Source organism: Ornithorhynchus anatinus, chromosome 2 (assembly GCF_004115215.2).
Source record: "Ornithorhynchus anatinus isolate Pmale09 chromosome 2, mOrnAna1.pri.v4, whole genome shotgun sequence".
Lineage (NCBI taxonomy): Eukaryota > Metazoa > Chordata > Mammalia > Monotremata > Ornithorhynchidae > Ornithorhynchus > Ornithorhynchus anatinus.
The window spans coordinates 60679989-60705578 of NC_041729.1; the positions used below are offsets into that span (position 1 = coordinate 60679989).

At 43.8% G+C, this 25590-nt stretch overlaps 1 protein-coding gene across 1 annotated transcript in view; it reads left to right on the top strand.

The window, feature by feature from the left end:
* LOC114818249 (ectonucleotide pyrophosphatase/phosphodiesterase family member 7-like) overlaps positions 1-25590 on the top strand; it is a 147798-nt gene that overhangs the window by 91213 nt on the left and 30995 nt on the right. The window contains exons 7-8 of the mRNA XM_029083251.1: positions 10665-10810; positions 24876-25502. Of these exons, the coding sequence (XP_028939084.1) occupies positions 10665-10810; positions 24876-25502 (773 nt within the window). The remainder of the gene's footprint in view (positions 1-10664; positions 10811-24875; positions 25503-25590) is intronic.

The following is a 25590-nucleotide window of genomic DNA, read 5'->3' on the forward strand; positions in this document are numbered from 1 at the left end:
ATGAATGCACAGAAAGAGGGTAGGGGAAGGTAAAAAGAGAAGTAACATGACCTAGTGGATAGAGCATGAACCTGGAAGACAGAAGGACCTGGTTTCTAAACACAGTTCCACCACTTGCCTGATATGTGACCTTGGGCAAGTCACTTAACATCTCTGGGCCTCAGTTACTTCATCTGTAAAATGGGGTTTAAGACTGTGAGCCCCCTGTGGGACAAGGACTGTGTCCAGCCTGACTAACTTGTATCTACCTCAGCACATAGTACAGAGCTTCACACATAGTAAGCGCTTAACAAATCTCCTACAAAGTAAAATAAACAATAAAAATAAAAACAGTGAGCAAACACTCAACTAGAAAATGATAGTGGAAAGAGAACACTTTTGAAAGAGCCTCCTGTCATTCCCAAATGGCTAGTCAGATCCTCCTAGCTCCGATCTTTAGGAACAACACTCATCCTAACCTATTTATACTGCTTCTGGTTATATGCATGGTCTTTTTTAATCTTCTTATGGTATTTGTTAAGCACTTACTATGTGCCAGACACACTGGTCTTCCACCTACTTCACAATAGTGACAGTGGAGGACCAGGCTTGATAGGGCTGTACCACCCAACCCCTCCCCTTGCCATCCAGCCTCTAAAGTGTGCTGTCTCTTAAGCCATCAGTCTCTGTCACCCCATTTTATTCTCCCCCAAGATGATGAGCTGCATTTCTGACTTCCTCTTTGGTGGCTGATGAGACACCCTTCCTTCTGCCCCCTGCAAAGCCATCAGCGTGGTGGGGGCCACTGATGTTCCGATTAGAATTTCAGCACTGACTATTTATCAATATGAATCAGAAAAATCAATGCTATTTTTTGAATTCTTACTATGTGCAGAACACTGTACTAAGTGCTTGGAAGAGTACAATACAGCAGAATGGGCAGACACATTTCTGTCCCATAGTACTCAGCATGGCAGAGTGGTTAGAGCATGGGCTTGGAATTCAGAAGGTCATGAATTCCAATCCCAGCTCTGCCACTTGTCTGCTGTGTAACCTTGGGCAAGTCGCTTTACTTTTCGGTACCTCAGTACTTCACCTGCAAAATGGGGATTGAGACTGTGAGCCCCAGTTGGGATAGGTACTGTGCCCAACCCAATTTGCTTATATCCACCCCAGTGCTTAATATAATGCCTGGCACATTTGGAATTTGTTAAGCACTTACTATGTGTCAAGCACTGTTCTAATTGCTGGGGTCGATATAAGTTAATCAGGTTGCACACAATCCACATCCCTTATGGAGCTCATAGTCTTATTCCCCATTTTACAGATGAGGTAGCTAAGGCACAGAGAAGTGAAGTGACTTGCCCAAGGTCACACAGCAGATGAGTGGCAGAGCTGGGATTAAAATCCAGGTCTTTCTGACTCCCAGGCTCACACTAGGCCATGCTGCTTCCCTAGCTCACACAGTAAGCACTTAACAAATACCACAATTCTCATTATTATTATTATTACTCTACTAAACATTTGATAGAGAATGACAGAAGCAAGACACACAATCACTGCCGTTCAGGAGTGTACAGTCTAATGGAGTGGATAGACAGATGAAACTCTTTGCAAATAGCAGGAGTAAGACTAAGAACAAGGGTGTAACCAGAAGCCTGCTTTCCCTGCTCTCGAGGGGCTTCCTCATGTCCTGCTCTGCGCTGTCCAGACTGATGGGATGCACAGGCCCTCCCTGACAGCAAGAATCTCGTTGTCAGTCCTCAGACCAATCCTGGAGGACAGCAACGATTCCTTGTTCGGGTCTGCTTAGCAGAGTCCCACTATATCTGCGAATAAGGCTTTTTAAGGCCATCTGACTCCCAAATTATTTCTGCATTGGTCCCCTGCTCACGTTTCTGGATCAAGATCCCTTTCTATAGGCCTAGGCCTTAAGCTTTGGAACTCTAATGGAAGAAAAAAGAAGGGGTGAGGAGGAAGGGGCCACACATCCTTCAACTTTGCAAGACTCCAGGACCACCACTTTCCCTGGGTTTCTTGAACAGTAGCCCTAACTCTGCCTCTGCTGCCCGGCCCCAGCACACTATCTGCCAGCGGGAAACGGCAGAGCGCACATGAAAACCACCCCCCTCTAGCACAAGTTCCTAATTGGCTGCTTGTGTTCAAACCCCAAGAAGGTCAGGATCTTTCGGCACCCAAAGCCTTGTTTAGCTTGGTGAGGAGAGAAGTACCTGGCCAGACAGCATTTGAGTGAGGTGTGGACAGGAAATGTGTCTACCAACTCTCCCAAGCCCTTAGTATAGTGCTAGGCACAAAGTAAGTGTTCAATAAATTATATTGATTGATTACCATTGAGACTGTAGGGGTTAGAAGCTGCACAGAGATGTTCTTCTTGCTGAAAAAAAACAGTGTGGCACAGCAAAAGTATTGTACATTCCTGACTATTGTCATTCCTCTAGAGGTAATCTTTCATCTCCTCAGTTCTTTGGTATGACCAGGCAAATCATGAATCAAAGTCCAACTCCATCTTAAATAACTTTCTCTTTAATTAGCCCTCAGGGGTCCTACTGATTTCCTTTGCATGAGAGTTTGCACTGCACTCTCTAATGATTAGGTTAAAACCAGATTAAGACCCCTGTGGACATCAGGGCTTTTCAATTTTGGTGGCTCCCACATGATGTAGGACATCACCACAGACTCTGCCCTGGTGGCAGCCCTCATTCCTCTCCACCACGAGCAGTGATAATAATGATGGCAATAATAATGAGAATAATAATAATGTAGTATTTGTTGAGCACTTACTTTGTGCCAAGCACTGTACTAAGCACTGGGGTAAATGCAAGATCATCAGCCCCCACATGGGGTTCACAGTCTAAGTAGGAGGGGGCACAGGTATTGAATCCCAATTTTGCAGATAAGGGAATTGAGGCACCTAAAAGTTAAGGGATTTGCCCAAGGTCCTACATCAGACAAGTGACAGGATCAGGATTATAATCCAAGTCCTTACTCCCAGTCCTGTGCTCTTTCCATTAGGCCACGCTCCTCTTCCACACCACAAAGCTGCAGCCAGAGCTTCTCTGTTGCCTCACCCTCTCCCCGTCACCACATTTGTCCCCTTTGGCCTCTGCAGGGCTCCAGCCCTGGACAGAAAATTCATCAGAACCAGGGGTGGAAAGGCAAGGCAGAGGATCCCACGACCATCCCTGATCTGGAGGACAGCCGGTCTTTTCTCTCTGCCCTTCATTCCCTGCCCCTAGTTGGGACTGAGGCAAGTAAAGGGTTATGCCCCCTTTAAGAGCCGGCCTTGCTGTGGTTGGGTAGGGAGCAGACTACCCAGCAAGAGCTGCCTCTTCCCAGAGGCTGTACTCAGCTAGGAGAATGTGAGCAGGCGGTGGCAGGAGAGCCAGGGTCACTAGGGCAGCTCCTGGGAGCTAGAGCAGCGTTCCAAGCATGTGGCCCCACATAATCTTCCCCTTTCTCCCTGCTCCTTCCCCTTCATAGGGCAGAGAAATACAGGAAAAGAGGGCTGCCACTCCTGCACAGCAACAGGGAACACTGCAGAGGTGGAGAGAGTCAATTAGGACTGCACCTCCCTCACACCCCTTCTGATGAAGGGAATCGATGGGGGTGGCCACCTTAGGAAGGCCCAGTTCAGGCGCCATCTTTGTCAGGTCCCAAGTGGGGCCATATTGGTAGGATCAAGAGGTGGGTAAGTACCTTGTCAACATGTCCCCTCAGGTTACATGATGCTGGAGGGCAGCCCAAGTCACACATCTCAGGGGGCAGCTCGAGTCACACATCTCGGGAACGCTCAAGACACACATCTTGAAGTAGTAAGGCCTACTGAATAGAGCACGGTCCTGGGAGTCAGAAGGACCTGGGTGCTAATCCCGGTTCCACCATTGTCCACTTTGTCCACTGTGTGACCTTAGACAAGTCACATCACTTCTCTGTGCCTCAGTTACCTCATCTGTAAAATGGGAATTAAGACTGTGAGTCTCATGTGGGACATGGACTGTCGAACTTGAATGCCTTATAAATACCGCAGCCCTTAGAATAGTGCCTGGCACATAATAAGTGCATAACAAATACCATTTAAAAAAAATTCTGGAGTCCTCTGGGCTCCTCCAACAGTCGATCAATCAGTGGTATTTATTGAGCACTTACTATGTGCAGAACATTGTTCTAAGTGCTTGGGAGAGTATAATATAACAGAATTAGCAGACATGTTCCCTGCCCATAATGAGCTTACTCTCTAGAGAGGGAGACAGACATTAATATGAATAAATAAGTAATTTATAATAAAATAACTTAAAGGTGTGTAATAAGGGCTGTGGGGTTGTGGGTGGAGTGAATATTAAAAGTCCAAAAGTCACAGATCCAAAGTGTATATATGATGCAGAAGGGAGAGCAAGCCGGGGAATAGAGTGTTTAATCAGGAAAGACCTAATGGAGAAGATCAGACCTTAATTGTGCTTTGAAGGTGGAGAGAAAGGTGATCTGGCATACATGGAGGGGGAAGGGGTTCCGGGCTATGGGAAAGGAGTTAGTGGAATGACCGACAAGATCAGGGCACAGATCCTTCCCTCCCATCCCATCCCTCTAAGCCCAGAGCAGCAACTCTTAAAGCCTTTGCAACTTGTCCATCACCATCTCTGACCAGGAGAACTGGACTCCATTATCCAGGAGTTTCATTCAAAGCAGAGCTCATGCCCCAACCAGAAGTCTGGGATGCTGATTTCTGTCAGATATGACCCCTCACAATCAATCAATCAGTGGTATTTATTGGGCACTTACTATTTGCAGAGCACTGTACTTGGGAGAGAGCAATACAACGGAATTAGCAGACCTGTTCCCTGCCCAAAAACGAGAAGGATTCTGCTTCCAAATCGGCACACTAGGCAATGATGGATGGATGGACATAGAGGTCAAAAACAGATTTTAAAAAGACACCATGACTCTTGGACTGCATGCCAGTTTGTGATGACAACAATATGGGAAAGCAGCATGGCTTAGTGGAAAGCACAAGCCTGGGAGTCAGAGGCCCTGGGTTCTAATACTGCTTCACCACTTGCCTCCTGTGTGACCTTGGGCAAATCACTTCTCTGTGCCTCAGTTACATAATCTGCAAAATGGAGATTAAATACCTGTTCTCCCTCCTATTAAGACTGTGGATCCTATGTGGGTCAGGGACTGTGCATCTGACCTGATTATTTTGTATCTACGCCTGCACTTAGAACAGTACTTGACAAATAGCAAGCATTTAACAAATGCCATTAAAAAAAACAACAGAACATCAACCTCCATGCCAACTTGAAAGCCAATAGGCTGTTGTGGGGGTCAGCCTCCTTTAAGGCAATAAGACACATCCAGCTTCTAAACTGGTTTCACCAGCATTACCATCACTATCATCAAATGGCAGAACAAGATTAACAGCAATGATGTCCTGGACTACAGTCAGCTCACCAGCATCAATTTGCTGCTCACAGCTACACATTTCTGCTGGGCAAGATATGTGAGAAGAATGAATGGCAGCAGGATACCAGAGCAGTTGCTGAATGTTTAACCGGATGGGAACTCACATAAGCCAGGAGGTCAGAACAAGGGATATAAAGATATAGGGAAGCACAGCCTCAAACCACAATACCTAGCAGTTGATTGTTGGGACCCCCACTTCAGTGGACAGATGAGCCTGCTGAGCAGCAATCAGAAGAGAGTTTGCTCTGCTCAATTAAAGACTTCCAGAGTTCAGGATACCAGAGGAGACTGGAAAACGGAGATAGGTTCTGTATGGTATGGGAAAAATTTGATAGTTCAATGAGAATCAATCTTTTGGTGGTATTAACTGAGTGCTTACTGTTTTTGGAGCACTATACTAAACACTTAATCTATCTTTATATGCAAATAATGCAGAGGAAGTGTGAGAATGTACTGTTCTTTTCAGCCAGACACACTTCCAGGGGTGAGATCTCAGTGTGAGAAGCATCATTTTCAAAAACTTTAAATGTGTATGACTGTGTGTATGTGTGTGTGTGTAAATGTAAACTGAGAGAAGGAAATAAGCACATTAAGAAAAAAAGTGTGAGCTAATCGATCAGTGGTATTTACTGATCACTTACTGTGTGCAGTATACTGTTTTTGAAAGGCTGTATTAGAGTTTGAGAAGCACCACAATCTAGCACCACTGGCCTGGGAGTAAAAGGGTCCAGGTTCCAATTTTTTTTTAATGGTATATTTTAAGCTCTTACCATGTGGTATTAACTGAGGACACAGACCCTGCCAGGGATTGATATATAGTGATGGCAGTTTGTGCAGCACCAGCTGCAGGACTCTCCCTTCCCCACCAGCTGGATTCCCCCGGACCATAGCGTGCAACAAGTGAGTAGATGGGCAAGACTGCATCACACTGCCAAGTGCACCCAGGAGTTTTGTATACAGAACCTATTTTTGGCTTGAGTGATGGCAAAGAGGCACCGATGTTGTGTCATGACTTGTGCCAGGAGCCACACGTCCCCTCTCATTCTGCCATTGTGGCTGCCAATGTTTGCCAGCTATTTTTCAGGATTCTCAGCTGTGTCTATCCACCATGTATGATGCCCTAGCTGGTTCCTCCACTGAAAACCTTCCCCACTAATGATATAACCCTAGCAGGGACTCCCCACCTGGGACCACTGCACTCATGCCTCAACCTCGGTGATGTGTGGATCAGGCTTTGGTAAGTCTAAAGGGTGTGTCATGTAGGTTTATGTAACATAACACCATGGCATCTTAAGGAGACTCAAGAGGTTCTCTAAAGAAATGCACAGAATCCAGAATGCCTCACCAGGACAAACATATTTACTCCACTCCATACTTCACTCTACTGCCCAGATCATTTTTCTACAAAACCATTCAGTCCATGTTTACCCACTCCTCAAGGACCTCCAGTGGTTGCCCTGCCATCTCAGTATCATACAGAAACTCCATACCATAGGCTTTAAAGCACTTGCCTCACTGCACTTTCGCTCCTCTATTATCAATCTGCTCACTGTATCTTGAACTCATCTATCTTGGTGCTGACCTCTCACCCACGTCCTGCCTCTGGTCTGGGATGCCCTCCTGCTTCATATACCATCACCCTCCCCACTTTCAATACCTTATTAAAAGCACATCTCCTCCAAGAGACCTTCCCCGACTCAGCCCGCATTTCCTATTCTCCCTCTCCCTTCTGCATCAGACTTGCACTTGGATTTGCACCCTTTATTCACCCCTCTCTAGTCATTTATATTAATGTCTGCCTCATCCTCTAGACTGTAAGCTCGCTGTGGGCAGGAAATGTGTCTACCAGCTCTTTTAAAGTGTACTCTCCCAAGCTCTTAGTACAGTGCTCTGCACATAATACAGTACCTTGTGCACCCTGCATACAGTAAGTACTTAATAAATATGACTGATTGATTGATTGATTGATGACTGTTGACCCCACACACAACTACCTCTGAACCATTATGATCCCCCTCACAGGCCCCTGTCAACAACAGCTCTGCTTCCTAGGCTCTGGTAAGAGGAGCAAGAGCTGAAGCCAAGGAAGACTGGGTGATTATAATAAAAAATAATTAAATAAATAAAAGATAGCCTAGCCAAGTGGAAAGAGCACAGTCAATTGTATTTATTGAGTGCTCACTGTCAGCAGAGCATTGTATTAAGCACTTGGGTGAGTACAGTATAGCAATAGACACATTTCCCATCCACAACAAATGTACAGTCTAGGGGGATGTCAAGAGAACAGGGCTTAGTACACTTATTATGTGTATTAAGTTTACTAACTGTACTAAGCTCTGCACACAGTAAGTGCTCAATAAATACAATTGAATGAATTAATGAATGAAGGAAGGAAGGAAGGAGTCAAATGACCTGGATTCCAATTCTGACTCTGTCACTTGCCTGCTGTGTGACCTTGGGTAAATCACTTAATTTCTCTGGGCCACAGTTTCCTCATCTGTAAAGAGGGATTAAGACTATGAGCCCTATGTGGGACAGGTACTGTGTCCAGCCCAATTATCTTGAATCTACCCAAGTGCTTAGAACAATGCCCGGCACATAGTAAGCGCTTAACAAATACCATTAAAAAAGGCAGATATAAAGGCAGATGGGTCTATATCAGTATGGCCTAAAGAACAGACCAGCTAAAAAGCAGATAAATGGCCATCCTACCTGTACTTGTACCCCTGCCAGTCATCTGAGCCAAACAAAAGGCAAAAATGTGGGATCCCAGCCCTGATGAAAAAGAAAAAAGTCACAGTATTCCATCAGAAAAAGTTGATTGTCTTTATTCATCAAGAATGGCTAAAAGGAGACAGCCCTTGAGACACAGACTTTGCTCCAAATTCAAATAGCACAACATGGTCCCTCAATAAATAATGATGACTGTTGATCTGAGTCATCTGGACAGTAAGCTCCTTGTGGGCAAGGAATGAGTCTAATAACTCTGTGATACTGTACTCCCCCAAGCACTTAGTACAGTGCTCTGCACACAGTAAGTGCTCAATAAATATCATTGATTGAGTCAGGCTGTGGTCCCTCATGACGCCAGCTCATGTGGAAGTCCAAGAACTTACTCCCTTCACCCTCTCTGTCACGGTAGCAGCATCCAGCACTTAGAACAGTGCTTGGCACGTGGTAAGTGCTTAACAAATGCCATCATTATTATTGGGGCTGAGGATCCAGAGTCAAGCCATATCCTGGATTGTCCCTCTTAGAGAGAGGCTGTGAGGCCCTGCATGCCCAAGGGGCAGGAGAGAGTCTCTGGGAAAAAATGTTAGAAATGCTGCTTCCAAATCTCCTGTTTCAGGTGGAAGGCTGTAGGGAGCTGAATCAAATGATTCCATATTTTATAGTGGAAATGAGATTGAGGTTCTTGGGTAATCTAAATCAAGGATCTAAGTGCTCCAAGATTCAAAATACAAAGCCTTCCTACAAACCAAATTATTATTGTTATATTAATAATTATGGAATTTGAGAAGCTCTTAGTATGTGTCAAGTGCTATACTAACTGCTGGAGTAGATACAAGATAATCAAGGCAGACACAGGCCCTGTACCACATGAGGCTCACTGTCTAATGGGGAGAGAGAACAGGTATGTGTATGATTCTCAGTCAACAGTGATATTTATTGAACTTTTTTGGCATGCAAAGCATTGTACTAAGTGCTTGGGAAAGTACAATACAAAGGAGTTCAAATCAGAATTGGTCAAAACTAAACATTAGGGAAGGTTAGTGGAATATCTTCTCTGGAATAAATGGAAACAGGATATTCTCATCTGCCTAAATAGTTTAGATGTTGCCCTTTCTAGAGGCAGAGAAATGATACAGATGGTTTTTCACCCTCTTCCAGCCACAGGAGTCTGTGGTACTAGGACAGCAAACTAGCCAAGCCTTAGAGAATCTAATGTCACTGTGACACAAACTGAGGGAATAAATACAAACTGGCCCACCTCCTTCCTCCTTCTGACTCAGTGGGAACACTGTTTTACTGCAGGGTGGATTCTCTCCTCGATACCAATCCTTTTTCTGCCACCAACTCCTCTACAGATAAGTCACTCGAGAGTAGTCACTATTTCTAAATACCTTAGCTATCCCATTTTTAAAACCCATTCCAACACATTGTTCTTCTCTATCAGAATAGAATATATAGATCACCTTAACACCTGGGAAGAAAATGAACCAAATTCAAATTCCCATCTCCTTTCTTACTGAAGAAATCAATCAATCAATGATATTTATTGTGCACTTTCTGTGTGTAGAACACTGTACTTAGCTCTTGGAAAAGTACAATATAATAGAATTGGTAGGCTCCCTGCCCATGAAGAGATTACAATCTAAGGGAGGGAACAGAATCCTCACTGCTTCTTCTCGTAGGCAAATTATTCATTCAGAGAGCAAACAGCCTTTATTTTCTCTGGGTTGGAGCTTCCCACCAATGCAGCATATTTGTCTCCATTCTTTTTTATGGTATTTGTTAAATGCTTATCTTTAACAGGCATTGTTAAAGAGGCAGCATGGTGTAGTTGATAGAGCACAGGCCTGGAAGTCAGAAGAACCTGGGTTCTAATCCTGGCTCTGTCACTTGTCTGCAGTGTGACCTTAGGAAAGTCACTTCACTTCTCTGTGCCTCAGTTACATCATCTGTAAAATGGAGATTGAGCCCCACGTGGGACAGGGACTGTGTCCAACCCAATTTGCTTGTATCTACCCCAGTGCTTAGTACAGTGCCTGACATATCGTAAGTGCTTAACAAATATAACAAAAATAACATTAAAATTAATAATAGTTGCTGAATATTCTTGTAAATATCCTTCTCCTGGGCCATGGTTGACTTCAGGCACAAGGCTGCCCTGAAGTGGGGGAAAATGTATTGCCCCTCCCATTCCCTATGACATCCTTTGGCATTCCATCCAAATCCTCACACCTAAAAATATTTCTCCATAGGGATCCTTGAGCCTCGCCCTTGCTCCAAAGCTATTTCATTCCCACCAGGTCCCTATCTCCCTCTCAGGCTGAACTCTCTGACACGGCTGCCTCACTAGCTTACCATCTGAAGCCGATTGCTGTATTGTACTTTCCAAGCACTTTGTACAGTGCTTTACACACAGTAAACGCTCAAAAAATACTATTGAATGAATCAATGAATGAATTCCTTTCCCCCTCCAGGACGCTGGATTGAAGACCATGGAGTCATTCACAACATGATGTTTAACACAGAGACGCTGAAGAAATTCTCCCATAAAGTGACACAGAACAAGACTGAGTGGTGGGACAACGGTGTGCTGCCCCTGTGGATTACAGCCCAGAAACAGGTAGGCTCAATTAATCCATCAATCAACCATATGTACTGATCACTTAGTGTGTGCAGAGCATTGTACTAAGCACTTGGGTCTGAACACTTGGGCCCTTTCCCAGGAAGTTCATCTCTTGAAGCTCTTGGGGATCTCTTGGATATCATGACAGGAAGAGGTGTGGGCTGGAGACAGCTTGGCTGGAATTTCACCACAACGTTTTCTGGCAAAAGCTCCTATTTTGCTCCTTCTGTTCTACAATATGACCTTACCTTGACTTCAGAGGAAAATCCAGGAAGCTGGTGCCATGCCAGGAGGCTGTCTTTGATTCCATCTCTTCCTACAGGCCTGAATAAAGGGACTTCTATAATGCAAGTGTTGTGCTCTTGGGAAACCTCATGATATAGGAAAATCACACTTATAAAAACTATTGATTCAATGGGAATTGTCATCAATAATAATGGCATCTGTCAAGTGCTTAGCATTTGCCCAACACTGTACTGTGAACTGGCAGAGAAACAAGATGATTAGGTTGGACACAGTCCCAGCCCCACATATGGCTCATTGCCTAAGAAGGAGATAGAACAGATATTAAATGAAGAAACTGAGGCCCAGAGAAGCAAAGTGAGTTATCCAAGGTCACATAGCAGGCAAGCAGTGGAGCAGGAATTAAAAGCCAGGTCCTCTGACTCCCAGATCTATGCTTTCTCCATTAGGCCACTTTTCTACTCCAGATTGAGGGCAGATGGCTCCAAGAATCCACCATGACTAATTTTTTAATACAAGTTCCTATATTATTGTTATACCCACCACTGGCAGAATGCTTATACTCTCGCCATTCATGGCTATTTTACTGTATTAAATACTGCAAAGCTGCTAAAACCTAAAAACACCCAAAGTATTAATAGATACAGTTAGGCTAAGGTAAAGACCTGAAAATGTAGCAATGTAGTGTAGTTCTGAGACCGATGTTACACACCGGTATACAACTGTTTCTTACTGCACTAAATCTGCTTGTGCCAACTTGGGAGCTATTTTACAACAGAACACACTTGTGTTGTGGAAAGAACATTCCCTAATTTTTTCACCCTATTGTAAGCCAAACTCTGTACTGAAAACAAACATCATAGCCGAGCAGGGTGCGATAGGTATAGATTTGATTACAGGGCTTTAGCCTAATCATTATTTTTAATAATAATAATTAAGAATAATAATTATGGAATTTGCTATGCACTTACTATATGCCAAGCACTGTACTAAGCATTGTTTAGGTGCAAGATGTATCTTCCAAGCATTTAGTACAGTGCTCTGCATACAGTAAGCACTCAATAAATACAAATGAATGAATAACAGAACCCATAATAGGGCTCACAGTTTAAGTACGAGGGAGAACAGGTATTGAATCCACCTTTTCTAGGTGAGGGAATTGAGACACAGAGAGGTTAAGTGAGTTGCCCAAAGTCACACAGTAGTAAATCAGTCAGTTGTATTTATGCAGCACTTACCTGTGTGCAGAACAGTGTATTAAGCGCTTGGGAGAGTACAATATCACAGAGTTAGTAGACATATTCCCTGTCCACAAGGACCTTATGGTCTAGAGAAGGAGACAGACATTAATATAAATAAATAAAATTTGTATATGAACATAAGTGCTATGGGACTGTACATGGTGGAACCGGAATTAGAACCCAGGTCCTCTGACTCCCAGAACCATGCTCATTCCACTAGTAATTGCTGCTTCTCTTTATTTTATGTGCTTTTGAGCTAGACCACTTAGAAACTAACAGCAAATATGACATTCAGGAGATTTATATGATTGAATATTTGCCAAATCATGGGCTACTGGAAACCACAAAGGAGTAATGAAGCAAAGCTTCTAGGTCAAAGGTGACACTGAGACAATTGGTTCTTTTGGCACAAAGAAAACATGGGAATGGGTCAGAGGAACTGACTTCTTTCTCCAAGACTGGGAGAGTGAGTTGCTATCACTTTCCTTAATGCAATGAAGGATCTGCTCAACACATAAATATCTGCTCCTGAATGGGATGGAAAAGAGCTAGTAAACTTTTGTCTTCTAGGCACACACTCCACCATCATTAGCAAGCTCCTAAAGGATAGGGGCCCTTGTTTTGTATCACCACTCAGCAGCTAGACCCAGACCCAAACTATACCACTCAATGACCTCACCTAGTCTTACCTAACCTTGCTTCTCTCATTCATTCATTCATTTAATCATATTTATTGAGCGCTTACTGTGTGGAGAACACTGTATTAAGCCCTTGGAAAGTACAATTCAGCAAGAAATAGAGACAGTCCCTACCCAACAACAGGCTCACAGCCAAGAAGGGCGGAGACAACAAAACAAAACAAGTAGACAGGCATCAATACCATCAATATAAATAGAGAAGCAGCGTGGCTCAGTGGAAAGAGCACGGGCTTTGGAGTCAGGGCTCATGAGTTCGAATCCCAGCTCTGCCACTTGTCGGCTGTGTGACTGTGGGCAAGTCACTTAACTTCTCTGTGCCTCAGTTCCCTCATCTGTAAAATGGGGATTAAGACTGTGAGCCCCACGTGGGACAACCTGATTCCCCTATGACTACCCCAGCGCTTAGAACAGTGCTCGGCACATAGTAAGCGCTTAACAAATACCAACATTATTATTATTATTATTATAAATAAATAGAATTGTAAATATATACACCATTAATTAAAAGATAGAATAATAAGGGGAGGGGAGTAGAGCAGAGGGAGGGAGTAGGGGTGATGGGGAGAGGAGGAGGAGTAGAGGAAAAGGGGGGCTCAGTCTGGGAAAGCTTCTTGGAGGAGGTGAGCTTTCAGTAGGGCTTTGAAGGGGGAAGTGTGCTAGTTTGGCAGATGTTTGGCAGAGGGCATTCCAGGCCAGAGGTAGGACATGGGCCAGGGGTCGATGACGGGACAGGAGAGAATGAGGCACAGTGAGGAGGTAAGCGACAGAGGAGCGGAGCGTGCAGGTTGGCTGTAGAAGGAGAGAAGGGAGATGAAGAGGGGGCAAAGTGATGGAGAGCTTTGAAGCCAAGTGAGGAGGTTTTCTGTGTTTTTTCTGTAGTACTCTCCTACTACAACCCAGCCCGCACACTTAAAGCCTCTAATGCCAACCTTCTCACTATACCTTGACCTCATCTATCTCACCACAGACCTCTCGCCCATATCCTGCCTCTGGCCTGGAACTCCCCTCCCTCCTCATATCCTACAGACAATTACTCTCCCCATCTTCAAACCCTTATTGAAGTCACATTTCCTCCAAGAGACCTTCCCTGATTAAACCCTCTTTTCCTTTTCTTCATCTCCTTTCTGCATCACCCCAATTTGCTCCCTTTATTCATCACCCCTCCCATCCCTACAACTCATATGAACATATAATTTATCTATTTATATTAGTGTTTGTCTCCTCCTCTAGTTAGCAAGCTCATTGTGGGTGGGGAACTTGTCTGTTATATTGTAGTCTTCCAAGTGCTTAGAAGGGTGCTCTGCATACAGTAAGCGCTCAATAAATGCAATTGTCTGACTGATTGACTTTGATCAATACTGCTGACTGGCTGATAGCATCTAGACCATGTGCTAGAGAGAAACAAAAGAGGGAGGCTTCCCACAGATAAAAACTAGACCAAGATAAAGGGAGTGTCCCACAGCCAGTTTCCAGGCAAGAAAAACAGTGAGAAGCAGCATTGCCTAATGGAAAGAGCATGGGCCTGAAGTCAGAAGGACCTAGCTTCTAACCCTGGCTCCACCTCTTGCCTGCTATGAAACCCTGGGCAAGTCACTTAATTTCTCTGTGTGTCAGTCCCCCCATCTGCAAACTGGGAATTCAATACCTATTCTCCCTCCTACTTGGAGAGTGAGCCCCATGAGGAACCTGATTGTCTGGTATCTACTCCACTGCTTACTACAGTGCTTGGCACACAGTAAGCGCTTAACAAAGACCACCATTATTAATGCTGTACAGTATAGTGGGCAAGACAAATGCTAAAATAAAATGAAGGTAGGAGGAAACAATAGGAGTATAAAGATTCATACATAAATGCTATTATACTGTAAACTCCTTGAGGGCAGGGATCATGTCTTCCAACACTATCATACCTTCCCAAGCTCTAGAATACTAGAGTATAGTAGGCATTTCAAAAATACCATTGATTAATTGGGCTCCCCATTTCTCAGAATATTTTTCATTAATTTCCCTTTAAACCCTATGTCTCATTGTTCAGATGTTATTTTGTCAGATTTGTTCCTGACAGCATTTTTTCTTCTCAGGAGTTGTCTTATTTATGGAATTTGTTTCATCATTTATTTAGGATTAATGTTTATTTCCTTCCACTCATCACTCATGATCTGAATTGTCTTCCTCTTGGCTAAGTTTGCAAGTAGCTTGTCACTGAAGGTATTAGGCAGGAGAGAAGCTGGAATGAACAGGCTATTGTCAGTGTGCTATGCCTTTTCCTTCTTGTCCACCACGAAGTGGGTCAAACTCCAGACTCCCATAGGAGCTGAAGCAACAATGCCTGTAGTTAGAGGATGCAGGCAGTTATAGGCTAGCTCCCTGAGAACTATAATAATTGTGGTATTTGTTAAGCATTTATTATGCCAGGTAGTCTCCTAAGGGGTAGATACAAGATAATCAAATCACGCATGGGGTTCATGGTCTAAGCAAGAGAGCGGACAAGGTTTAATCCACATTTTGCCAATAAGGGAACTGAGGAAGAGAAGCAAAATGACTTGCACAAGATCACATAGTAGACAAATGGCAGGATTAGAACCCAGGTCTTCAGACTCCTAGGCCCATGATCTTTCCACTAGGCCATGCTGCTTCCCTATAAGTATGACTCTGTTGCTCCTGGTTTGCCTTCCAAAGCTCTCCATCACCTTACCCCCTCCTACCTCTCCTCCTTTCTCTCTTTCTACTGCCCACCCCATACACTCTGCTCCTCTGCTGCTCACCTTCTCACGGTCCCCTGTTCGAGTCTGTCCCACCATCGACCCCTGGCCCAGGTCCAACCGCCGTCCTGGAATGCCCTCCTCCTCACATCCACCAAACTAACTCTCTTCCCCTCCTCAAAGCCCGACTGAGAGCTCACCTCCTCCAGGAGGCATTCCCAGACTGAGCCCCCCCTTTCCCTCTGCTTCTCCTCCCCTTCCTTCTCTCCTGCCCTCTGCTCTTCCCCTTTCCCTTTCCCTCAGCACTGTGCATATTTGTATATATTATTTATTACCCTATTTATTTTGTTAATGAGGTGTATATCTCCATGTTTCTATTTATCTTGTTGATGATGTTTTGTTTTGTTCTGTTTTGCTGTCTGTCTCCCCCATTTAGACTATGAGCCCATTATTGGGCAGGGATTGTCTCTATCTGTTACTGAATTGTACATTCCAAGCACTTAGAACAGTGCTTTGCACATAGTAAGCGCTCAATAAATACGAATGAATGAATGAATGAATGAATGAAAAAGTCTTCTCCGCGGCAGGAGTGTGTGTAATCTCTGCAGTGCATTTGTTAACAATAAATCCGTTGCTTCCCTTGTTCTATTATAGAGAGTTTTGTGGAGATTGATGCATTAGCCTATCATAAAGCTGAAAGGTTTTCTTTCAGTAAGACTAATGTTGAACTCTATCAAGTTGCACAATAATTGATGAGCCCTTGGTAGAGGATGAACCCTTGCTGATTGAATCCCTTGACTGTCTCTGAACAGGCAATCCATTCTTCTGGGCCTACAGTTGTGCCCATATTCCATCGGGACATCACCAATGATCGGGTGCAAGCAAAGAAAGTATTCATTTGGAACAGTCTCAGGTTCTAAATTGTTGTCTTTTGAACTGACTGGGATCAGTGGCTGAAGGTATTTCATAAAGTGAGAAGCAGCATGGCATAGTGGATAGAGCACGGGCCCGGGAGTCAGAAGGAGCTGGGTTCTAATCCTAGCTCCACCACATGTCTGCTGTGTGACCTTGGGCAAATCACTTCTCTTCTCTGTGCCTCAGTTACCTCATCTGTCAAATGAGAATTCAGACTGGGAATCATGTGGGACAGGGACTGTGCCCAATCTGATTAACTTGTATTTACCCTAGTGCTTAGAACAGTGCTTGGCACATAGTAAGTGCTTAACAGATTCCATTCTTGGTCCAACCCAAATTTCAAAGTGGCTTTCAAGATTGTGGCCCATTGTTTTTCTTGGTATTGTTAAGCGCTTACTATATAGCAGGCATTATAAGTGCTGTGATAGGTACAAGCTGTTTAGGATGGATATGGCCCCTGTCCCACATGGGGCTCACAGTCTTAATCCCTATTTTACAGATGAGGTGACTGAGGCACAGAGAAATGAAGTGATTTACCCAAAGTCACACAGCAGACAGGTGGAGGAGCCGGGACTAGAACTCAACTCCTTTGACTCCCAGTCCCGTGCTCTATCCACTAGATCACACTGCTTCTATTCACATGGCACTTGCCACCTCTTTGGACCTGAGATAACTGGGAGCAAGAAAAACGTTGGGCACACTTGGCAGTGCTGGGGAACTTAGGAGAGCATTGAGCTGCTTGCCTCTGACTCTGGTCAAACTTAGCTCATGCAGGAGAAAAGGAACTCCTGTAGGTTACAAGACCTGAGAATGGGCACCACTGAAGGGCAAGGGGATTTCTCCACTTCCTCCCCAAAGGCTGGCAGGAGCCAGTTGGAGCTGGCAGGAAGAGGGCACGAAAGCAGAGAGGAAGAGGAGGTATGTTTGAGAAGCCAGAACTACTCCCCTCTTCCTGAGCATCCACTGTCTCCTTCCTTTGCCCCTTCTCCACTAGAAACCATTATCCCCATCCCCATGGTCCTCTCCAACAACTACTCCCTTCCTCAGTCTTCTCCCTGCCATGAGTCCTCTCTCACCCACTAATCTCTACAGCCAATCACAACCTCTTCCTCCCTTGCAAATCTTATCCCCTCTCCCGTTGCTGGGATTCATCTTTTCCCCACAGTGGTCCTTCTTCCCCAAATGTGACCCTTCTTCCCCTCACCCTTGGGCAAGCTACAGCGTGGCTCAGTGGAAAGAGTGCGGCTTGGGAGTCAGAGGTCACAGGTTCTAATCCCAGCTCTGCCGCTAGTCAGCTGTGTGACCTTGGGCAAGTCGCTTAACTTCTCTGTGCCTCAGTTACCTCATCTGTCAAATGGGGATTAAAACTGTGAGCCCCACCTGGGACAACCTGATCACTTTGTATCCCCCAGTGCTTAGAACAGTGCTTTGCACATAGTAAGCGCTTAACAAATACCACAATTTATTTACCAGGCCCCCATCCCTTATTTTTCCCCCTCGTCTCCTTATCTTCTCCCCTAATAGCTACTCATTTTCCCCTTTCACTCTCTTCTCTTTCTCTCTTTCCTCTGTTACTCCCCTTAGTCCATGGAGAGTTGGGAACTGAAAACTAGCCCCCGCCTTCACTCCTGGGTGTGGTGTGACTGCCTGAACTAAATAGGTTGAACTACCCTGGCATCGATTTTCAATCAAGGCTTACAGGTGCCTGGGATAAATTAACAATTGATTGCTAAACTGGACAAAGTTCTATTTCTCTGTGGCAGCCAAATCCCCAAGCAAGTCTTACCCTTCTCAGTGAAACACAGAACAAAGAAAGAAATCAAGCAATGAATCATACTTATTGAGGGCTTGCTGTGTGCAGAGCACTGTACTAAGCGAGTGTCCAAAGCTTTACACTAGAATAATGTGAAAGTATTCTTCCTTCTACTCAGTGCTGGTGAAGACCTATTCATTATTTGGTATAGGATAAACAAGACCCTTCAAAAATAACAGGCTGAGAAGCAATCTTGAAATAATAATGTTAGTATTTAAGTGCTACTATGTGCTGAGCACTGTTCTAAGCGCTGGGGTAGATACAGGGTAATCAGGTTGTCCCACGTGAGGCTCACAGTTAATCCCCATTTTACAGATGAGGTAACTGAGGCACAGAGAAGTTAAGTGACTTGCCCACAGTCACACAGGTGACAAGTGGCAGAGATGGGATTCAAACTCATGACCTCTGACTCCCAAGCCCGTGCTCTTTCCACTGAGCCACGCAAAACAAAATCACTTGTCTGCCGTGTGACCTTGAGCAAGTCACTTCACTTCTCTGTACCTCAGTTCCCTTACCTACAAAATAGGGATTAAGACTGTGAGCTTCATGTGGGACATAGACTGTTTCCAACTTGATTAGTACAATGTCTTGCACGTAGTAAGTGCTTAACAAATATGTTGGTATTTGTATTTGTTAAGCGCTTACTATGTTCAGAGCACTGTTCTAAGCGCTGGGGTAGACACAGGGGAATCAGGTTGTCCCACGTGGGGCTCACAGTCTTAATCCCCATTTTACAGATGAGGTAACTGAGGCACAGAGAAGTGAAGTGACTTGCCCACAGTCACACAGCTGACAAGTGGCAGAGCCTGGATTCGAACCCATGACCTCTGATTCCAAAGCCCATGCTTTTTCCACAAATACCATTAAAACAATCAACTTAACTTGAATCCAGGTATTTTGGAAGTCCTACAGTAGAGTGCTGGAGAAATAGACCATTTAGTATTGGAATAGTTGGTCAAAATTCTGAAGTGCACCCAGACTGCTCTGTATCCCCCACCTACTAATTACATTCCTTGGTGGATTTCAAATTGATGGATTCCATCTATCCTCAGCCATTCTCTTGAAAGGAACATTTGGGCTTCTTTCAAAAATAAACTCCTTCATGTGAACTTCCCATCTGAGGGATTGATGCAGAAAATATTGGGCATCACTAAAACATCTCAGCATTAGAAACAGAAACACTGACACTAACAAGAGGTGATAAAATTAAAGGTAAGACCCACAGTAGACCTCTAATCTGTTCAGCATCAGGAATTAGAGAAGCAGCATGATGTAATGTGTAGAGCATGAGCCTGAGAGTCAGAAGGATCTGGGTTCTAAACCCACCTCTGTCACTTTTCTGCTGTGTGATCTTGGGCAATTCACTTCACTACTCTAGGCCTCAGTTACCTCATCTGTAAAATGGGGATTGAGACTGTAAACACCATGAGGGACAGGGACTGTGTCCAGCCCACTTTTCTTGCATCCACCCTAGTGCGTAGTAGTGCCTAGCACATAGTAAGCACTTAACAAATACCATAATTATTATTGCTAATTAGAATCCTTCAGAAGAGCCATGAGACAGGTTTAGTCTGAAAAAAAAATCTATACTCATTTTAGAGAAAATGCATAGGAGAAAAGGTAATATATTGCAAAAACAAGAAACAATGAACTAGTGACTTTATCTTGCTATGCTAATTAAATCAATCAACCAATCTCAGTGGTACTTATTAAGCACTTACAGCGTACAGAGTATTATAGTAAGTGCTTGGGGGAGGACAATACAACAGAGTTAGTGGACATGTTCCCTGCCAACAAGCACCTCATAGTCTTGAGGGGGAGACTAACTTCAATCAATCAGTTTCATTTATTGAGCACTTACTGTGCGAAGGCCCTATATTAAGCACTTGGAAGAATACAACACAACAGTATAACATACATTCCCTGCTCACAGTGAGCTTACAGTCTGGACAGAGAAGCAGACGTTAATGTGAATAAATAATAAATTATGGATATTTACATAAGTGCTGTGGAGCTGGGGGCCGGAATGGTGAATAAAGGGAGCAAGTCAAGGTGAGGCAGAAGGGAGTGGAAATGGGAAAATGAGGGCTTAGTTAGGGAAGTCTTCTTGGAGGAGATGTGCCTTCAGAAAGTTAATTGTTTGTCAGATATGAAAAAGAAGGGTGTTCCAGGCCAGAGGCAGAATGTTGACAAGAGGAAGGCAGCCAGATAGATGAGATCGAGGTACATGAGTAGAAAATATGTACATAAGTCCTGTGAAGCTGAGAGTAGGGGCAATATCAAGTGCTTAAAGTGTACAGATTCAGGACCAGGGTGAGACCTAAAGTCAGGATTAGGACCAGAAATAGGGCTAGTATTAGAGTTAACTTGTAATTGTTGGTGTTCTCAAAGATTGAACTGCCAGTGACTGAACACAAGTATTTGTCAGCAAATGATTTTAAGGACTTGATTTTTTATCATTTCTTGTGTAACAGCATTTCCATGATTTTTTTGCATTTTTGGATTGCTCACTTTAGTAGGCAATAGAACAGACAAACTCTTGCAACATATATAAAGAGCCCAGGGCTTCCACTTTGCTTTCAATGTCATTTTTTTTCCAATTCAACATAGTAGGAAAGTTCCCAGCAATATTGTGAGATAAAGGCTATTTATATTCTTTTCACAATCACTTCTTTCACTCACTCTTTCAATCACTCCTATTTCCCAGTTCATTCAATCGTATTTATTGAGTGCTTACTGTGTGCAAAGCACTGTACTAAGTTCTTGGAAAAGTACAATACAACAATCAACATTGCCATTCCCTCCTCACAGCGAGTTTACAATCTTGAGGAGGGGAAACAGCAATACAAATAAATAAAATTACAGATATGTACATAAATGCTGTGAGCCTGGGAGGGGGGAAGAGCAAAGGGAGCAAGTCAGGGCGATGAAGAAGGAAGTGGGAGATGAGGAAAAGTGGGGCTTAGTCTGGAAAGGCCTCTTGGAGAAGATGTGCCTTCAATAAGGCTTTGAAGAGGGGGAGAGTAATTGTCTCTCGGATTTGAGGAGAGAGGGCATTACAGACCAGAGGCAGCATAGGCTAGGGGTCAGCAGCCAAGATAGGTGAGATCGAGACACTGTGAGAAAATTAGCACTATAATCATTGTAATAATAAATAATTGTGGTATATGTTAAGCATTTACTATGTTCCAGGTACTATACTAAGTTCTGGAGTAGATACAAACAAATTGGGTTGGACAAAATCCCTGTCCCACATGGGGCTCACAGTCTTAATCCCCATTTTACAGATGAGGTAACTGAGGCAGAGAGAAGTTAAGTGACTTGCCCAAGGCCACAGAGCAGATATGTGGCAGAGCAGAGATTAGAACCCATGACCTTTTGACTCCCAGGCACATGCTATATCCACTAGGCTATGCACTAAAGGAGCAAAGTGTGTGGGCTGGGTTGTCGAAAGAGAGTAGCAAGGTGAGGTGGGCGGGCAAGGTGATGGAGTGGTTTAAAGCCATTGGTGAGTTTTTGTTTGATGTGGAGGTAGATGGGCAACCACTGGAGTTTTTTGAGGAGCGAGGTGACATGTCCTGAATATTTTTGTAGAAAAATGATCCAGGCAGCAGAGTGAAGTATGGAATGGAATGGGGAGAGACAGGAGGCTGGGAGGTCAGCAAGGTGGCTGGTGCAGTAATCCAGGTGAGATGAGTGATTGTACTAATGTGGTAGCAGTTTGGATGGAGAGGAAAGGATGGATTTTAGCTATGTTGTGAAGATGGGACCAACCAGGTTTTGGTGATGGGTAGAATATGTGGCTTGAATGACAGAGGAGTCAAGGATAACACCAAGGTTAAAGGCTCGTGAGACAGAAAGGATAGTGGTGCCATCTACAGTGATGGGAAAGTCAGGTGGAGGACAGAGTTTGGGTGGAAAAATAAGGAGCTTTGTTTTGGACATGTTAAGTTTGAGGTGACGAGAGGTCATCTAAGGAGAGAAGTCTTGAAGTCAGAAGGAGATGGGAGGCCGGAGAGAGGTAGAAAGATCAGGTCTGAGGATGTAGATTTGGGTTTCATCCACATAGAGGTGGTAGTTGAAGCTGTGGGAATGAACCCAAGGGAGTGGGTGTGGATGGAGACTACAAGGGGACCCAGAACAGAACCTTGAGGGACCCCCAGAGTTAGGGGATGGGAGGCAGAGGAGGAGCCAATGAAGGAGACTGAGAATGAACAGCTAGAGAGATAAGAGGAGAACCAGGAGGGACTGAGTCAGTGAAGCCAAGGTTGACTAACGTTTCTGGAAGATGGGGTAGTCCACAGTGTCTTACCACCAAAATTCTTCGTACCAAATCACATTTCTCCTATAGTAATAAATTTGTGTCTAGTCCATGATATAACTTTGGAAGTATTTTTTAAGCTTTCATTGTCTTTGGAGAAGTAGAAAATACTTCAGGATTGTTATTAATAATTAGCAACCTTTAGGTTCATAACGAAGCCATGGTCAATTGATAATGAACTCTTTAGGAGTTATGAATTAATCATTTAAATAAATGTGATATATTGGAATGTTAACAGTGGAACATACAATACATCTGGCTATGTTACCTCTGCAGGGCCAGGCACCAGCTCTCCTCTGCACCACTGAGGAGCCTCCATCCCATCTTACCTTCCACTACCCGGAAGGAAAGAGAAATCTCCCAAAGCATGATACCTCCACAAAACCTCAGTGTGGCCAGCAGCTGCTATAGTGGTCGCTGTGGCTGTGGCTGTGCCTTGGACTCTGAGCTACCAGGAGCCTGAAATTCTGCTCCTCTAGCCACAACACACTACTGACTGTTATTTTTATTTTGTGCATTTGTCCTTCTGTTTAATTCTGTTTTAACGTTTTATTGTTACATCACTCCTTGTGTTTCTGTCTCCAGTATCCTCTCCGTAACTAATATCCATAGATCATGAGGCTCTCAAGGGCCAGAGTCCGTGTCTAATTCCCACCTGTGTACTCTTTCCCAGAGCTTGGTACAGTGTTCTGCCACACAGTAAGAGCTTAATACTATTATGACTAAGGGTTTTTGCTTATAATTTATGAGCAAGTGGTATTGTCATACTTATCAAGAAGCCCAACCACTTCAGTGAGAAAGCCATTCCCTGGGAAGCATCTTCAGTTGCAATGGAAGAAATGTAGAGTAACATAAAGAAGATCTTCATAGGGAAAGAAATGATCAATGGGATTGAGTAGCTGAGGTACATTATGGTGTCTTTTTTCCTGGAGATGTTTAAGAATAAGAGAAATTCCCAACTCTAGGTTGTCTCAGAGCCTGAGGAATTGTTATATTGTACTCTCCCAAGCATTTAATACAGTACACTGCACAAGTAAGCATTCAATAAATATGACTGACTGGCTGATTAAATGATCTTTGGAGGATTCTCATATAGAGTGTAGTGTTTCCAAGAAGTGAGCAATGAACTTTCAAGAATTGCCTTTACCAAATGAAGGCACAAATGATGATTGTAAATTACCTAGCATCCAACATGTGCTGTTCACTTGCTCAACGGAAGACCAAAAATATTTGCAGTGCAATTACAAGTAATGTAGAAATTTTCAACCAATCAATCAATCCATGGTATTTATTGAGCACTTACTATGTGCAGAGCATTGTACTAAATGCTTGGGAGAGTACAATAAAACAAAGTAAGCAAACACGTTCCATGCCCACAGTGAGCTTACAGTCTATAGAGGGAGACAGACATTAATATAAATATGCAATTTAAAACTTATTATTTAAAGATATGTATTTAAGTACTGTGGGTTTGAGGGTGGAATGAATAGCAATGCCCTCAGGTCACAGAACCAAATGCAATAGATGAAAAAGAAGGGAGAGGGAGATGAGGAAAAGAGGTCTTAATCAGGGAAGACTTCTTGGAGGAGACGTGTCCTTAACAATGGTTTGAAGGTGGGGAGAGTGATGGTCTGGTTTATATGGAGGGGGAGCAAGTTTCAGGTTATGGGGAGGATGTGGTAAAGGGGTCAGAAGAGAGATAGATGCGATTAGGGCACTGTGAGTAAGCTGACACTGGAGGAGCAAAGCGTGAGGGCTGGGCTGTCATAGGATATCAGGGAGGTCAGTGAGGAGGGGGCTATCAGATAGAATACTTTGAAGCTGATGGGCAGAAATGGATGGGCAGCCATCGGAGGTTCTTGAAGAGTGGGGAGATATGATTTTGACATGTAATTGATTTAATACACATTCTTGTCTTTTTTTAACTTTATGTAAGTTTATCTTGTAGACTGATGACCTTGACATAGTTGAGTGCTTATTGTGCAGAGCACGATTTACTAGGCACTTAGTGCAATAGAGTAACTAAACATTATACCTGCCCTCAAGGAGTTTACAATTTAGTACCTTCATTGAGAGCAGGATGGTGAAAAAGAATGACTCTTCTATGTAATGTTTCCTCATATCTGCAGGGGAGGAAAACGGCCTCATTTCATTACCCAGGGGGAGGTGCCAACTACAGTGGTCAGGCTGTCCAGAGGTCCCTGGTGGAGTCTTTAACTCATCCGGACAGCAACGAGACGGAGTGGCGGGAGAACATAGATATCGTTATGAACTGGTTCACCAAGGAGGAATTTGATTTTGTGACCCTCTACTACGGAGAACCAGACAATGTGGGACACCTGGCAGGTCCAGAAACAGAAAAAAGAAGACTTATAATTCAACAAATTGATCGAACCATTGGCTACCTGGTAGAAGCTATTGAGAAGGCTGGCTTGAAGGACAGACTTAATGTCATCATTACATCAGATCATGGAATGACTACAATCAAAAAGCAGCCTGAAGCCAATGAAATTAAATTATCCAACTACATCAAATTCAAGGACTTGGTGAAATTTGATATAGTGGATTATGGAGGCTTTGGCATGATTCTGCCCAAACCGGGGAAGGAAGAGAGCATTTACCAAGCCTTAAAAAATGCACATCCCAACTTACATGTATACAAGAAAGAAGATTTTCCTGAGCATTTCCATTTTGCAAAACATGAACGGATTTTGCCGATCTTGCTTTATGGTGATTCTGGTTACAGTGTTAATGGGGTAAGTTCATCTTGGGGTAAGTTTCTCTTGTCCAAAACCATTGTGTAGTAGTGTAGCTTGATTGTTCGAAACAGCAGCCACAAGCAGA